The sequence below is a fragment of the Delphinapterus leucas genome, chromosome 2, assembly GCF_059928025.1.
Source record: "Delphinapterus leucas isolate spDelLeu-1000000601 "Yukka" chromosome 2, BTC_Dleu_Yukka2, whole genome shotgun sequence".
In the NCBI taxonomy this organism is placed as follows: Eukaryota; Metazoa; Chordata; class Mammalia; order Artiodactyla; family Monodontidae; genus Delphinapterus; species Delphinapterus leucas.
The window spans coordinates 8,465,215-8,480,983 of record NC_143130.1 but is presented as its reverse complement, the minus strand read 5'-3'; the positions used below and the strand labels follow the sequence as shown (position 1 = coordinate 8,480,983).

General features: G+C 43.2%; 1 protein-coding gene across 1 annotated transcript in view; it reads right to left on the bottom strand.

Annotated features, from left to right (window-relative positions):
• Window positions 1-8,653: 8,653 nt before the first annotated feature.
• Window positions 8,654-15,769, bottom strand: part of BEND7 (BEN domain containing 7) — a 77,866-nt gene continuing 70,750 nt past the window's right edge. The window contains exon 8 of the mRNA XM_022580545.3: window positions 8,654-14,956. Coding sequence (XP_022436253.3) covers window positions 14,772-14,956 — 185 coding nt within the window. The 3' untranslated portion in view covers window positions 8,654-14,771. The remainder of the gene's footprint in view (window positions 14,957-15,769) is intronic.

Genomic DNA, 15,769 nt, shown 5'->3' with positions numbered 1-15,769 from the left:
TGCTTCTGAAATGCCTTCCCGTTCTCTCCAAAGAGAATGCAAGGGGCAGTGATGCTATCACAGGGAAACCTTTGAATCTGCTTTGACGCATTAAGGGAGCGAATTCACATTGTTATCCGTAGTCACAAGTTACTGGTCATCCATATCGTGCTCTGAGGTTGGGGCCTTGCCATACTGCCTCCTAAGACTGTGGCTTCCAAACTTTCGTGTGCGTCTGGTTGGCCTGTAGGCCGTGTTCAAAGGCACCGGGCCTCACCCAGGAGCTGCTAGGTCAGCAGGTCCGGGGCGGGGCTGGAGGTTTTGCATCTCTAACAAGTTCCCAGGTGATGCTGATGCTGCCGGTCTGGGGAATCACACTCTGAGAACAATTGATTTGGGGCATCACGCCCTTCCGGCTTCCCCAGCCCTGCCACCTGCAGCAAATGTCTCCCCACCGAAGTGAGGGGCTTTCAGTGGCTTTCATTATGCTGGGGATAGTCTGACCTCCATTTCAGTCTGTCTCCTCTAATTCTTTTGGTGGACGGATGGACAGTGGAGAGGGGGAGGAAATTAGGGATAAAAAGGTAGCCGAGCTTAGTAAATGGTAGAGCCAGTATTTAAACTGTGGTCATTCTGATTACAAAACTCCCTCTGTTGACCACTTTGCTATGTGCTTTTGGAAACCTTTTAACAAAGAACCTGTTGTCAGGTTAAGACACTAGCTACTTCCCCGGCTCTTTCTGACAGTGTGTTGGAGATATTTCAAACGAGATGATTCAATTAAAACACTTAAAGCAAGGCCTGACATAGAACAAACATCCAAGACATGTACATAGACGTACATCCTGTAGCACAGAGATTAGAAGCATAGGCTCTAGGTCAGAATGTCTGAGTTTGAATCCTGGCTCTGCCACTTATTAGCTCTTTGGGCAAGTTAGTTAAGCTCTCTGTAACCCAGTCTCCGCATCTGTAAAATGGGGAGGATAATAGTAGTACTTCCAGGCTTAGAACGGAGATCCACTGAATTCTTATCTTTAAAATACTTAGGACAGTGTTATCATTTCTGATTCAATGCTTTTGTGCAAACTAAAGTATAAAGGGCGTGGTAAAGTCAACTCAGATAGGCCTGGACTTTCAACGGGGTTATTCTGAACACTTTACTGAATGTCTAGATGAATGCGAGCTGGAGTCACACTCCCTGGACTCAAGTCTTGGCTAAAAACGACTCCTTAGTGAGCTGGAAAAAACAGCCTCACATTTTTCATCAGTTCAGTTGGGATAACCTCAGTAGTTCCTTCACAGGATGGCTTTGTGGACTATACGAGTTAAACTGGACTTTAAAGCATTAGAACAGTGCCTGGCCTGTACTACGTGTCCAATACGTGTCGGCTGGTATTCACAGAGAGTGGGCAGTACCTGTGGGCCTGACAGTCTTCAATCTGTTTTCCAAAGCACGTCTCCGGTTAGGTTCCTGTCACCTTGCACAGAGGGATAAGCATGTGAGTGAAGACTGTCGTAGCCTTGCTGCCTGTGTCTCGGTTTCATTTGTTATAGGAACCCACCCGTTTTCTTTTTCTTAGGTAGCCATTCTCCCCAAATCCCAAAGGCCCTGGCGGAATTGTTTTTTGAACTGATGTGTCAAATGTACTTAGACCTCAGATGGGTTTCTTATCTTGCAACTAATACATTTTTTATAAATCATCAGCTCTGGTTTCCTTTCAAGCTGCAGAGAGGATATCCTTTTCCTGTTAAGCTGCAGAATGATTTTTCCCCCCTTGAAAGTAAAGCATTAACTTCCAGAGCCGTGTAAATCAGTTCAAATGTACATATTATTAGAGTAACAAGCTGAAGTCTTTGGAGCTTATACGATACTTTGGAAGCCTGTATTACAAGACTTTACATTGATATTTCAGGCATTCCTAACAGTATCCAAACAGTGCGCATGACATACAAATACAAAGACCACTGAGCCTTTTCTTCCTTTACCTTTATTTTTTTCATTTTAGAAAATGATAAATGTTCATTTTAGAAAACTTACACAAATAATTTTTTAAAATCACATATTATTCTACAACCCAGAGCTAACAACTATTAACAACTTCTATTCTTTTTTTCTGTGCATGTGTATAAATATTTCTTTTACAGAATGTGATCAGGCCAATGGGTGATACATCGTCTATAACTTTTTAAAGGTGTAGGAGGTTGTTGATGTCGGTATAGTTTTGAACATGCTGCAATTTGTCTGTAGTTACACACAATGACCATTAAACTAACTTTTTTTTTTTTTTTTTTTTTTTTTTTGCGGTACGCGGGCCTCTCACTGTTGTGGCCTCTCCCGTTGCGGAGCACAGGCTCCGGACGCGCAGGCTCAGCGGCCATGGCTCACGGGCCCAGCCACTCCACGGCATGTGGGATCTTCCCGGACAGGGACACGAACCCGTGTCCCCTACATCGGCAGGCGGACTCTCAACCACTGCGCCACCAGGGAAGCCCCATTAAGCTAACTTTATAAAAATAAATGAGTTTCTGAAATTAAAAAAGTACTATCAGAGGGGCCTGCGCGTCCGGAGCCTGTGCTCCGCAAAGGGAGAGGCCACAACAGGGAGAGGCCCGCATGCCGCAAAAAAAAAAAAAAAAAGTATGATCAGGCTGAACGTGCTATTTAATAGCAAATATATTGTGAACATTTCTCCATGCTATAAACATATTTTTACATTACTAAAATGTTTAAAAAAATAACTTCCCTTTTCATTGCAAAAGCAACAATATTCATTACAGGAAAATTAATTGAGGTAAAAAACAGGAAGAAAAATTTAAAGTACCCATAATCTCACTATCCACAGGTAGCCATCAATAGTTGGGTGCATGTCCTCTTAGACTTTTTTTTGAGTTCAATTATTAAAAAAACCAAAAGATCCTAAAGTACCTATTGTTCTGTGACCTGCCTTTTGCAATCAGTTGACTGGTGATCTCTGTGTACAGCACTGAAAATGGCTGTGCGGTATCCTTTTTTTTTTTATTTTCTTGAAGTATAGTTGTGTTAATTTCTGCTGTACAGCAAAGTGATTCAGTTATACACATATATATAGACATTCTTTTTCATGTTCTTTCCATGATGGTTTATCACAGGATATTGAATATAGTTCCCTGTGCTCTACAGTACGACTTGTTGTTCATCCATTCTACATATAATAGTTTGCATCTGCTAATCCCAAACTCCCACTCCATCCCTTCCCCACCTCCCTCCCCCTTTGCAACCACAAGTCTGTTCTCTATGTCTGTGATTCTGTTTCTGATTTGTAAATAAGTTCATTTGTGTCATATTTTAGATTCCACATGTAAATGATATCATATGGTATTTGTCTCTTTTTGACTGACTTGGTATGGTAATCTCTAGGTCCATCCATGTTGCTGCAAATGGCATTATTTCATTCTTTTTTATGACTGAGTAGTATTCCATTGTATATATGTACCACATCTTCTTTACCCATTCATCTGCCGATGGACGTTTAGGTTGCTTCCATGTCTTGGCTCTTGTGAATAGTGCTGCTATGAACATAGGGGTGCATGTATCTTTTTGAGTTATAGTGTTGTCTGGATATATGCCCAGGAGTGGGATTGCTGGATCATATGGCAACTCTATTTTTAGTTTTTTGAGGAACCTCCATACTGTTTCCCGTAGTGGCTGCACCAATTTACATTCCCACCAACAGTGCAGGAGGGTTCCCTTTTCTCCACACCTTCTCCAGCATTTGTTATTTGTAGATTTGTTAATGATGGCCATTCTGACCGGTGTGAGGTGATACCTCATTGTAGTTTTGATTTGCATTTCTCTAATAATTAGTGATGTTGAGCAGCTTTTCATGTGCGTGTTGGCCAACTGTATGTCTTTGGAGAAATGTCTGTTTAGGTCTTCTTCCCATTTTTCAATTGGGTTGTTTTCTTGTTGTTGAGTTGTATTTTGCAAATTAAGCCCTCGTTTGTCACATCATCTGTGAATATTTTCTCCCATTTCATAGGTTGTCTTTTCATTTTGTTTATGGTTTCTTTTGCTGTGCAAAAACCTGTACGTTTGATTAGGTCCCATTTGCTTATTTTCGCCTCTATTTCTACTGCCTTGGGAGACTGACCTAAGAAAACATTGGTATGATTTATGTCAGAGAATGTTTTGCCTGTGTTCTCTTCTAGGAGTTTTATGGTGTTGTGTCTTATATTTAAGTCTTTAATTCAGAAAATGGCTGTACAGTATTCTGATTTAAGGATGTATTATGGTTTAAACTCTTGTTGACATGTAAATCATTTTAATTTTTAAAAATATTAAACAATGTGGTGATGAACACCCTGTAGCTTGATCTCTGGACAAATCTTTATTTCTTCCAGATAAATTCCTTCAAGTAAAGTTGCTGGGTCAAAAGGTTTAAACAAATTTGATATTTATTGGCAAACTGCCCTCAGAAATATTGTACCAGTTAACATGCCTATTAGTAGTAACTAACAGTTCCCTTCATCGTAAAAAAACACTGGTGCTACCTTTCTTTCAATATTTTCCAACTGAATAACTGAAATTTTCTTACTACTGTTTTAATTTGCATTTCTTGGTTTAATTTTAGCATTTTAATGTTTATTGGACATTTGATTTATAAGAGTTGGATATATGATAGGTATCTTCTTTCTTAAAAGATTTATCCTGCAAATGTTTTTCTCATTTTGTCACTTGCTGTTTACCTTTGTAAAACTTTTGAAGTATGATTTAAAAATTTTAATTAATTTTTACTTGATCATTTCTTCCTATGGCATCATGTTTGAGAAATCCTTTCTCTCCTCAAGCTTATATAAATATTAATTACAAAATTTCTAGTATTTTTATATAATTTATATAATATATAAAATTTATATATTATATAATATAAAAATTTATATAATATATATAATTTTATTATTTTCTAGCATTTTTATTATTTAAATCCTTGAAATATCTGGAATTAATTGTCACACAGAGAGTAAGGTAAGAGGGTCCAACTTAACTATAATTTTTTAACAGCTTTATTGAGCTATAATTCACATACTATAAAACTTGCCCTTTTAAATTATACAAGTCAGTGGTTTTTAATATATTCAGAGTTGCACAGCCATCACCACTATCTGATTTTAGAACATAGTCGTCATTCCAAAGGGAAACCCTGCACCCATTAGCAGTCACTTCCCATTACCGCTCCCCATCCCGGCCCTGGGCAACTGCTAATTACTTTCTGTCTCTGTGGACCTGCCTAATCTGGACGTTTCATATAAATGGAATCATAGTATATGTGGCCTTTGTATCTAGTTTCTTTCACTTAGCATAATGTTCTCAAGGTTCATCCATGTTAGCATGTATGAGTACTTCCTTTTCTTTAATTGCCGAATAATATTCCATTGCATGGATACACCACATTTTGTTTATCCATTCATCAGTTGATGGGCACTCACGTTTCCAACTTTTGGCTACTATGAATAATGCTGCTCTGAACATTTGTGTACAAGTCTTTGTGAGCTCAGATGTTCTCAGTTCTCTTGAAGTTCCCCTCCACTCTTATTCCCCTTCCCATAGTCTTCATTATAGACTTAGGCTGGTGAGCCAGCTTTGACCACATGGACGAGGATGCCTCCCAGGGGTGGCAGAACCATAAGGTGGATGTAACTGGGTTTCCAGATGACCACATGGAGCAGAGCTGCCTACCACCGCCCTGGACCACCCACCCACTACTAGGCTGTTACGAGTTCTTCTACCGGAATGTGCGGTTGGTCCACCACTTCATTGAACCAATTTAGGATGCTCAAATTTCCTTTGTAAGGCTGAGTTTTTCCTCCATATTCACATCCAGGGCCCTCCACGTTTTGAATCTGGGTGGCACCTTGGTGGAGAGTATGCCACCTGGAGTTCAGGAGAGCTGGTTTCCGATCGGCTCTTCTTTTTTTTTTTTTTGCGGTACGCGGGCCTCTCACTGTTGTGGCCTCTCCCGTTGCGGAGCACAGGCTCCGGACGCGCAGGCTCAGCGGCCATGGCTCACGGGCCCAGCCGCTCCGTGGCACGTGGGATCTTCCCGGACCGGGGCACGAACCCATGTCCCTGGCATCGGTAGGTGGACTCTCAACCACTGCGCCACTAGGGAAGCCCCAGCTCTTCTTTTTAACACACTCACAATCAGCTTCATTTTTGGAAGGCGTTTTAAAGGAATTAGCTGAAGTAGCTTAGTTCCAAAGTTTAGGTTTAAAATGTCCTTCAGTTTCTCAGCATTAACAGATAAAAATGGCAAAAAAGTAAAACGCAATTAAAAAGGCCCTTAAGTATCGAGTCTATTTGGAGCATCAGTATGTGTAAAGCACAGTGTGCTGTGGATTATCCCACATGGGATCCATTTCTAGATTGGTCTTTGGCTTTTCCATTATGACTCTTTACATTTGTTAAATTTCACTGATAACAAAATGGAAATAAATAATAAACACATATATAATATATATTTTAGGGGAAATGATCAATAGCGTGCTTTGAGAGGTCACAAAATGCAAAAGGAGTTGGTTTGTGTGAATTCAAAGCTTTGCTCTGAATCATTAGAGTTACCGGATTCTCATGGAATGCACCCAGTATCTCTCTGGCAGATTTATGGACACGGTTTTGCCAACATTTCTGAGGAGTGTCGACATAGGGACCAAGGAGGTACACGTGATCTAAGGCTACGAGACACGGAAGAGGGAGAGGGTAATGTCTGTCTTAGTTCACCTCTGCTGGGGACGATGGGGAGTCGGGGCTCCTAAAAACATGTTTTCCCCAAGGAAACATCTTTAATCTTTAAGTGGCCTTAAAGATAAGATCCCTGACATCACGATGCTTAGATTCCAGAGAAAAACCGGATAGTAAACACGTAAATAAGCAAAGAGGGGCTTCCCTGGTGGCGCAGTGGTTGAGAGTCTGCCTGCCGATGCAGGGGACACGGATTCGTGCCCCGGTCCGGGAAGATCCCACATGCTGCGGAGCGGCTGGGCCCGTGAGCCATGGCCGCTGAGCCTGCGCGTCCGGAGCCTGTGCTCCGCAACGGGAGAGGCCACAACAGTGAGAGGCCCACGTACCGGAAAAAAAAAAAAAAAAAAAAAAAGACAATTTCAGAGTGTGGTAAGTGACCCGAAGGGACGAAAAGACTTGATGGAGATTGGGGGCTACGTGTGAGCTCTGTGATGATGCCGTTTAGTTCACACTTGAATTATGCGGAATGAATGGGGCTTCAAATCTTGATAGACTCTAGCTTGGGACAAAGCTACCCAGTTTCAGTTCCCTCCTCTCGTTCAGGAACTCAACAGGCCTTATGTTGCTGGTGTTTCCCCGGGGCTCACAGCTGTGCTCCTGGACCCGAGAACAGTACCAGGCAGACCCAGAATGTTCAGTGACCACTCGGTGAAGGAAGGGATGGAGGAGCCCGTGTGCACCTGAACTTGTCCGTCGTCTTTCTCCAAGTCGCCCCTCCCCGCCGTGTTCCCAGTCTCGGGAGCACCAATAACACCAGCACGATTCTCCAGCCAGAGACCTGGGTGTCGGCTTCCACACCTCCTCCCTCCTCCACCCCGAGCTAGTGCATCTCCAAGTCTTGTTGATCCTCCTGTGCTTCAGCACGTGGGGCTTTGTCCTCTTGGGTCCTCTTCACTCATCTCTAGCTATTCCCTCGGCTTCTTAATGGGACTCCCTGTTCTAGGCTGGGCCCCCTCCAGTTAACGTCCCAGACTTCAGCCAGACCGATCAAGAGAGCCTATGACTCTGATTGGACCTCTTACTCAGAATGCTTCAGCGGCCCCTACGCGTTCCCAGCTTCTCGGGATGGTCCATAAGGCCTGGCGTGGATGGCACCAGGCCGACAGACCTCCCCAGCGTCAGCCCTCGTCCCTTGCATCGCAACCCTGGCTGTGCTAAACCAACACAGCATCTACCGACAGTGGGTGTTCAGTAAATGCTTGAGCTGGACTCGGGGTGCAGCTGGGAAATGAGTCAGCCGCCGTCCCCCTGTCACTTGGTTTTAAGGCTGGGCCTGTAGGAGGGGAAACAACTGAGGCAGGTGTGTGAGCTCTTATTCTACGAGAATGCAAATGGTGCCCCTTCTGGGGGTAAGACTGGGTCCCCTCCCACTGGATGAGAAAAGCCCTTCAGGGTGTTAGCCAGGCGACATACGAGGCACAGATCCTTGCCAGCGAGTGGGAGCAAGGGCATCCCGGGGGCCTGGGGCCAAATCATGGGATGTGGCAATAATACGATAATACAAATAATTTCCCCGCACCAAGGGCCGCAGCAAGCCCTGGGGGGATTACAGCAGGAGGGGCAGGCTGGTGCCAGGCCCCCAGCTTCCAAGGGCTGCGCGTGTGTGGAAGACTCTAGCTGGCAGTACTTTAGATTTTCTCTCTTTGCAAGCAGTTCACCCTGTCACCTTCTCTCCTGCAGTCCGGCTGCTTTCTCACCCGCGACTACTGCACTCCTCCCAGCTGTAGACTAGCTCAGCGCCAATGCCTCCACAAAAGGAGGGCCCAAGACCCAGACCCCGAGCCAAAGCCCCGACAGAGCTGGCCGGCCAGCCCGGGATGCCTTTGGAGGCAGGAGGGGGCAAGTCCCCACGAGGAGTAGCGCCCCCCTGTGTTCAGAGAGGAGAATAAAGCAATTAGGTTTGAACAGCCACTTTGCGTTAGAGAAGACTGATTTGTCCTTCTGATGTGTTGTTTCCATAGAAGCAGGGCTTAGCCTTTTAAGTGAAGCTTATGAAGCTACCTAATTCAGTTAAAATTAGGCTTCAAGCATATCACTACTTACTGCTCAAGTGTTACTGTGGGACCTGCCACTGATCTAACTTCCAGGTGGAGCCATTCCAAGACACTCTTTCTGGTGGCAATCTGGTTCGTTCGTTTATTTTTAAAAATTAACTTCATACGGAGAGAAAACTTTCTGCATAAGATCACCAGAGTACTAATAAATACCTTTTAATTAATGGCTAGCATAGTATCCACTTCATAAAGGCAGGAGGGCTGGCACACAGGCAGGAGACAGGCACGTTCAATTAAAGTAATTTATTGTATTCTTCCAGAACAGACATAAAGGGCATCTTGGGAATTGATATCACAGCACGTGTTATACACCATTTTCACAACTAGCCTTGTGTTGAATTTTTTTTAAAGAACATAGTAATCTTAAAAAAATCTAAATATTTACATATTAATAAAACATACATACAGAAGATTGAGACCTTATCCATAGGTATGGAATAATTCTTTTTGTTTTTTTGCTAAGAAAACCTATAAAAAGGATTTCTGAAGTCTGAACAGTAGTTGCAGTTAAGTAAACACAGTTTTAATTTATAAAATATGATTTTACGGTTGCAGTTTTATGCCGTGTATTTCCAATCTGTGAATCCATTGCACATAGCCGAGAGCTGAACAATCCCCACCCACCCCTCAAGTAGTGAAAAATTCAAGCTCTCGCCCAGTCTTGGCAGGAAGTGCTTTGAAGGTTCATGGTGTATATTTAACAGATTCCACAGCTGTAAGGTAAATGTTTCTACTTTTATTCGCAATGTATTCATCTTACTGTAACAGAGTTGAAAGGTCACTAATTAATCTTTTCAATTCCCTTGAGAAAGACTTCCTTCTGAGAGGCAGAAGACAACTTTTACAACATATCTTGCAGAAAAACAAAAGCCTGGGTTCACAATACTTCATTAGACTCCTTGATGAACAGAGAGGCTGGTGTCAGGGAAGGGGTTACTAACTGGCCTGAAATCGAAAAGGCTAGCTAAACCTGTGATGGAAACCATTGATCTGAACCTTCCTTGAGGCTCCGAAAAGAAGATAAAAGACACACGTGTATGAGATGTAGCTGTCTAGCAGGTGGATTGATTCCATAAGCCACGCCTAGACCAGCTTTGTCACATCACAGGAATGCCTCCTATGGTCTTGGGTTGATTAGCTGGTCTTTAGTGGGTACTGCCTCCCCCTAGAGCTCCCCTCCTAGCCCAGGGTTAGCTGCCCCGAGTGACGTGATGGTACAGGTACCTGGGATGGGGTAGTCAGGAACTGAGGTTCCCGGCTTGGCTAGCCCATTGATGGCTTGTTGCCCGGCGCTGGGCATCCGTGATCCTCATTCCTCCTTAGCTGCCTCACCACAAACTGAGGAAGTGGGACTAACGGTAACTCTGAGCTCTTACACTCTCCGATTTGATAAAATAAGTGCCAGGGACGTGTGTTAAATGGTAGCACAGCGTTTCCCCTCCCCACGCCCCAGGGGTCTGGTGTTTCTACTGTCCAAAGTTCTTTCAAGCCAACTTTTGGCCTTTGGATCAAGTGCCAAAACTTCACGGTAATTTGCTTTATACAATAAATGAAGTGTAAATGCAATGCCTCCAAATAAACAGGTATTTTAAATTCACCACCTTACTAGAGAAAGGAATCCGGAGGCAAATATCTCTGTGAAACAAATACCCACATGCCCCAAATATTTCTTTAAAATGAATCCACATTTTCACTTGTTGGTTTTATATCAAGCGGGCGGGCGGGGGGGGGGGGCAAGCGCACCAGAGCCACGTGAAGTATATAAGATCAAGTACATTTGTGGCCAGTTGCCACGTGATGCCACAACCCTGGACCACTCAGCTAAAACCATCTGTTAAAATAGTTGTCAGGTGTCATGTGGATAGCTGGTTACTTTGAGCTTCTCACCTTTTAATTAGTTATTTTGTCACTGTGTTGACACAGCCTACGTGAAAGATTTTTCTTTCCTAAGAATTTACGTATCGTTTGCACATTTCAGTGACAAATGATTATTCTGGGGAGAAAATGATGCCACAAATGATTTCATCTAATAGATCAGAGCTGTCCTGTCTCCCAAAACAACTCTTCCATCTTCTAAGCTGTTGAAGATTCTAATTAAGTTTGGCCTTCAACACTGCTTCCTTGGTCCGGAAAGAGCCATTCTCCTCTATACCGCAACTAAGCAATTTACATTAAAATAAATACGCTTCAAAACTCTATACCATATTCACACTGAAAAAGAAAAAAAAAACAAACAGGGAAAATAAAACTGCTTCTTTTTCATGGACATTGAACCAACCCAGTGATATGCTGGACATTTAAAGGCTGAGAATTCAACTCTAAAGATGATTTTTAAAAATCTTAGACCAAATTGGAGGCTTGATTATCACACATTACAAAGAAAGAATATGAAAACTATTCAAACGTGACGGGTCAGCTTCACAGAACGCCCACACTTTGCAGTAACCTGAAATGCTAGTGGATCTTTGAGGAAATTCCAATGGAGGAGATGCGTGCGCTAAGAAGTGTCGCTAAAGGGAAGTCTAGGCAGTGAAAGCTGTCTCTGTGTCTTCCGTGTTTTCTCTCCTGGTGTCAAATATATGACCTACAACAGAGACAAGAAAGTGAAGGGGGGGCCACTTCTCTAAGGAAGAGTTGTACGCTTTTCTATGACACGGCCAGACGCAGGACCTCATTGGTAAGGTGTCTGTGTTTCACCTCTAAATCAGTATTTTTTAGCCAAGGCTTTAGGTGTGCCGAATGAGTAATTTTAGCCATTAGAAATCTGTAATGATGATTTTTACAGGAAAACCCATGAATGTGGGTTCCTATTAGAGTATGTTCATATCTATCATCCAGGAGTAGAAAATGGCTAAATAAAATACAATATGGCCTGTAAGATGGAATATAGTGCAGCTATTAAAATAATGTGTATGGAGATTTGTAATAAAATGGGAAACGCTTGTTAGGTGGTAAAACAAAAGAGAACAAAACTTTAGGAAACAAAATTGGATGCATTTGACCTCCATTATATAAATTTTAAAAATATAGAGAAAAGTCTGGGAAAAAACACCCAACAATAATGGTTGTCTCTGGGTGGTAAAAGTAATTTACATTTTCTTCCTTACACTTTTCTGTATTCATTTCTAAAATGTGTGCAAAAGAATGCCAATTTATGAGCAAAAAATGCTAAGCCTAGGTGCGCTCTGCACTGTTCTATTTCAAATCCAGAAGCCTCCTTTAAATTTCAGTACTGTTTTGATTTTATTCTCTGTACTCTTTCCCCCCCAAAATTGTTCCCTTATGGTGGTTTTTCTCCTTTATCAGAGCTCTGTCTCCACCCCTGGGCTGTAGTAGCCTCTTCCTCTGGTCTGAGGGTGGGATTTGTTCACCAGAACCTAACTCAGTGCTGACTCCTGGCATCGCTCAAAAACGCTTACTGACAGGGTTGAGGGAAAAGAAATTAAGAAAATGTTTTTCCACTAGAAAAATCTGTATCCATTTTTGTTAAAGCTAGACAAACAGAAGTTTGCTTAAGTGTTAACGGACTGAGGTAAATGTCATCTGACGCCTGACTGTAACCATGGCCTGGTCGGTTCTGGTTCATCGAAACACTTGGGGATTTATTCCCCCGTCCCACCCCTTCCCAACACGCATGAATTTGGAAGGAGAAAAAAGACCTTAATAAGGTAATAAAGGCACTGTTAAATCTTTAAAAGGGACCAGCTGTTGCCAGCTCAGACAGACCAGATGAGGAAGGTCTGGCCAGTGAGTCTCCAATCCAGGGAGGAAGCTGCATGGACGAGAAAGGTGGAGCTCATCCCTCGGACGGTCTCATTAAGGAGACACGGAAAAGGGGGGAAGACTAAGTCGTGGTGCTGTGTTCAGAGACGCCCCAGACTGGGATTTTATGTGAGAGGCACTCCAGAGACATGCCAGTCTAATCAAGATTGTTTAATTCCATTACTGCAAAATTTGGGCACCAATCCGTGACGTCTCTTCCCATTTTCGAGGTGATAAGTGGTATTATTTATCATGCTGTTTAGTGATTTGTATCAAATATCTATCAGGAGTCTAGTGAAAAAACCTGCAGGAGGGGTCCTACTATTGTCCTCCTTAGGGCCTCACAGCCTTGGGTAGGGTCTTCTTGGGAAGAACCTGAGAGCTGAAGCTGCAGCGGACTTCAGGCTGACTTACGACAGACACTCTAACTGTGAAGACGGGGTGACACTGAGATGCAATCCTAAAGGGATTAGTACATCCATCACCTCTTAGGATCTTTAGGAAACATGCAGAGAAGGTGTAAGAAAGCTACGCGGTGGATTGGCTGGGAGTTGAGAGGCCTAGGCTCCGGCCAGGCCACCAACCAGCTGTGAGACCTTGAGAAAGTCATTTAGTGTTTCTGGGCCTCAGGCTTTTTTACCTGTAAAATAAAAGGACTGGATAAAAAGAAGGGATGGGACTAGATGATCTCTAACATGCCTTCTTTCTCAGATTCCTTGAAATTCTTTTCAGTTCCATGAGGTGGTTCTACCATCCTGTATTTCAATTTTCTCATCTGAAACATCTCTCTGCCTCCATCTTCAGACAGGAAAATGCAAAGGTATTATTTCAAGGGAATGGTTTTCCAATAATAATACTTCTTAAAAGCCCACTGTGTCAGATGGTGGCCAGGACGGGCAGTGCAAATGTCCTGGGGTCATGGGGGCTGATGGGGGAGGAACCCTGGAAAGTACAACTAGAACAGCAAGGTGTTCCTCCAGAGGGCCTCCCGAAAGGGCACAGTTTCATCATTAGTAGCAGTGCTTCATGCCTCTACCTGGAGTGGGTGGTCAGAACAAGGCTGATAGGAGTTGTCCTGATACTCAGAGGAGCACAGGTTGGGAAGGAACAATAGAGATCATGCATTTCAGTTCTCTTGATTCATAAGTGTGGAAACATAGCCAAACAAGAACTCCCCTTTCTGTAATTTCTATAATGACTATATACAGTGAGAATGTGATAGAAGCCGGTTGCTCTTGCCCTCTGAAGTCATTTCATTATTTGTCCATCGATCTGTTGCTTAGCTACTCAGTGACAGAGAAAGCACCATATCATTTGCGTGTCCGAGTCTTCTGGCTGCTCTGAAGTTCGCTAACATACATTTCTGCTATACCGTGAACTCAGGGTAAGTGCTGTCTGTGAACACGGGCCTCGCCGAGTTCCTACACAGACTAACGACTCCTCTCATACTTGCTGGATCTAACTTAAAACTTACCACCCCAAATGGAGAGAAAACACTGAGTTGAGCTTTTTCATTTGCAGAGTTTTTTTTTGGGGGGGGGCGGTGTGTCTGGGTTTGGTTGTTAGAGAGCCTTCAGGTATTTTGAGGGAAGTGAATAAAGAGTCTTGAGACCAACTGAGGGGATAAGCTCTTTGTCACATGGCTCACTGATCAGACACCTGTCCCTCAGGCTCTCGGGTGAGAACCTACGCAGAGGGAGGAGCCCGGGTTCGGAAGGATTACTTGAGAGTCAAATAAGAAGTCGGAATTAAGTCTATGGCTTAACCCTGCAGCAGGTGTGGCAGTGAGACAGTGTATTCAGCTGATCGGGTTACAGCGTTACGAATGTGCCACCCAGGCTAGATGGATCAGGCACACTCAATCCGTCACTTAAAACACAGTATTCATCGGGTGCCCATTATAGGAAGCGCAATGACACTGCCTCTCAAAGGTTTTTGCGAGGGAGGTGAGGCCAGAGCGCATGTGAATTTCATCATAAAATGGATGATCCCTGATCTAAACAGAAATGTCATTTCATGTTAAAATATTTTTTTGAATGTCCCAGGGCTTGGGGAGGCAAAACGTTGTGACACTAAGTTCTTAGGACTTGCTGTTCTGAGGTTATCAGGAAGATGAAACAGAATGTGAGAAAACTGTAGCTTTTCATATTCAATGTGCCAAATCTCTCTGAATGCAGGGCATTGAGCTCCTCTGATTACTAGGGGTTGGGCCTCTTACAGAAGCCGTTTGCTCTAGCATCCGCATCCCTGATGTTAAAAACATTTTCAAGGCAAATATTCTCACGGGCTGTATTTTCCAGCAGGTGATGAAAATGGAAATGTCTTTTACCTGTTGGGGGTAGAGAAACGCAGTCCAGCCGTTCATCACCGTCAGCTGCCTCTGCTGGTTACAAACATGAAACACAAATGTCATTAGTTTCAGTGAGCTCATTCATTCTGCTGAATAAGGTAATACCATTTAAAAACTCCAGCGTACATAATAGTTTTCACCTTTCTTTTCCCTTCTCAGCTTCAGCCAGTTCACATTAGAGATTTTAGTACCATGATTTAAATATTTTTAAAATGATGATATAAAATCCATTTTCCTCTATTAAAATTTTTTATATCTTAGGAACCTTATTCTATCAGTCATTGATGATTTCGGTTCATTTTCGCTTATTTATATAGGCTTAAGTATCCACCCAGAATCTGGCGTGAATTGTTTAAATAGGATCATCGAAGGCATGGAGGTCAGTGAATTCCTATGGTAGAATTTTACTTGTCATCCTCAGAACCATTCTAGTGGGGCAGGCTCAGGACAGCTTGGGAACGAACCTTTCTTCGGAGATGACTGGAAATTCAGTCTAAAATCGGCATTAATTTAGTCATGAATAAAATCAGAAGGAGTAAGCATTTCTTCAAATGATTTGTCCCTTCTGTGCTTTAAAATGCAAAACTCTGCTCATCTCTGATATATTTCAATCTCCTGAAGAGTTTTCCAAAGGTAGATCCTTCCGTCACAGAAAACCTTCCAGCAAGTACAAAAAAGAAGGTGCCCGTACGTTTCCTGATAAGTGTTGGGCTTGTCAATTTCCCCAATGTGCTGTGGACAGGCCAGAACATTCCACGGCTGCTGGGATAATTCTGGCCCTGCTCCCTCTGTCCCAGGGCTGCTGCCCCCTTGGAAGTTTCCTGCACATGTGTCCGTGAGGCCAGT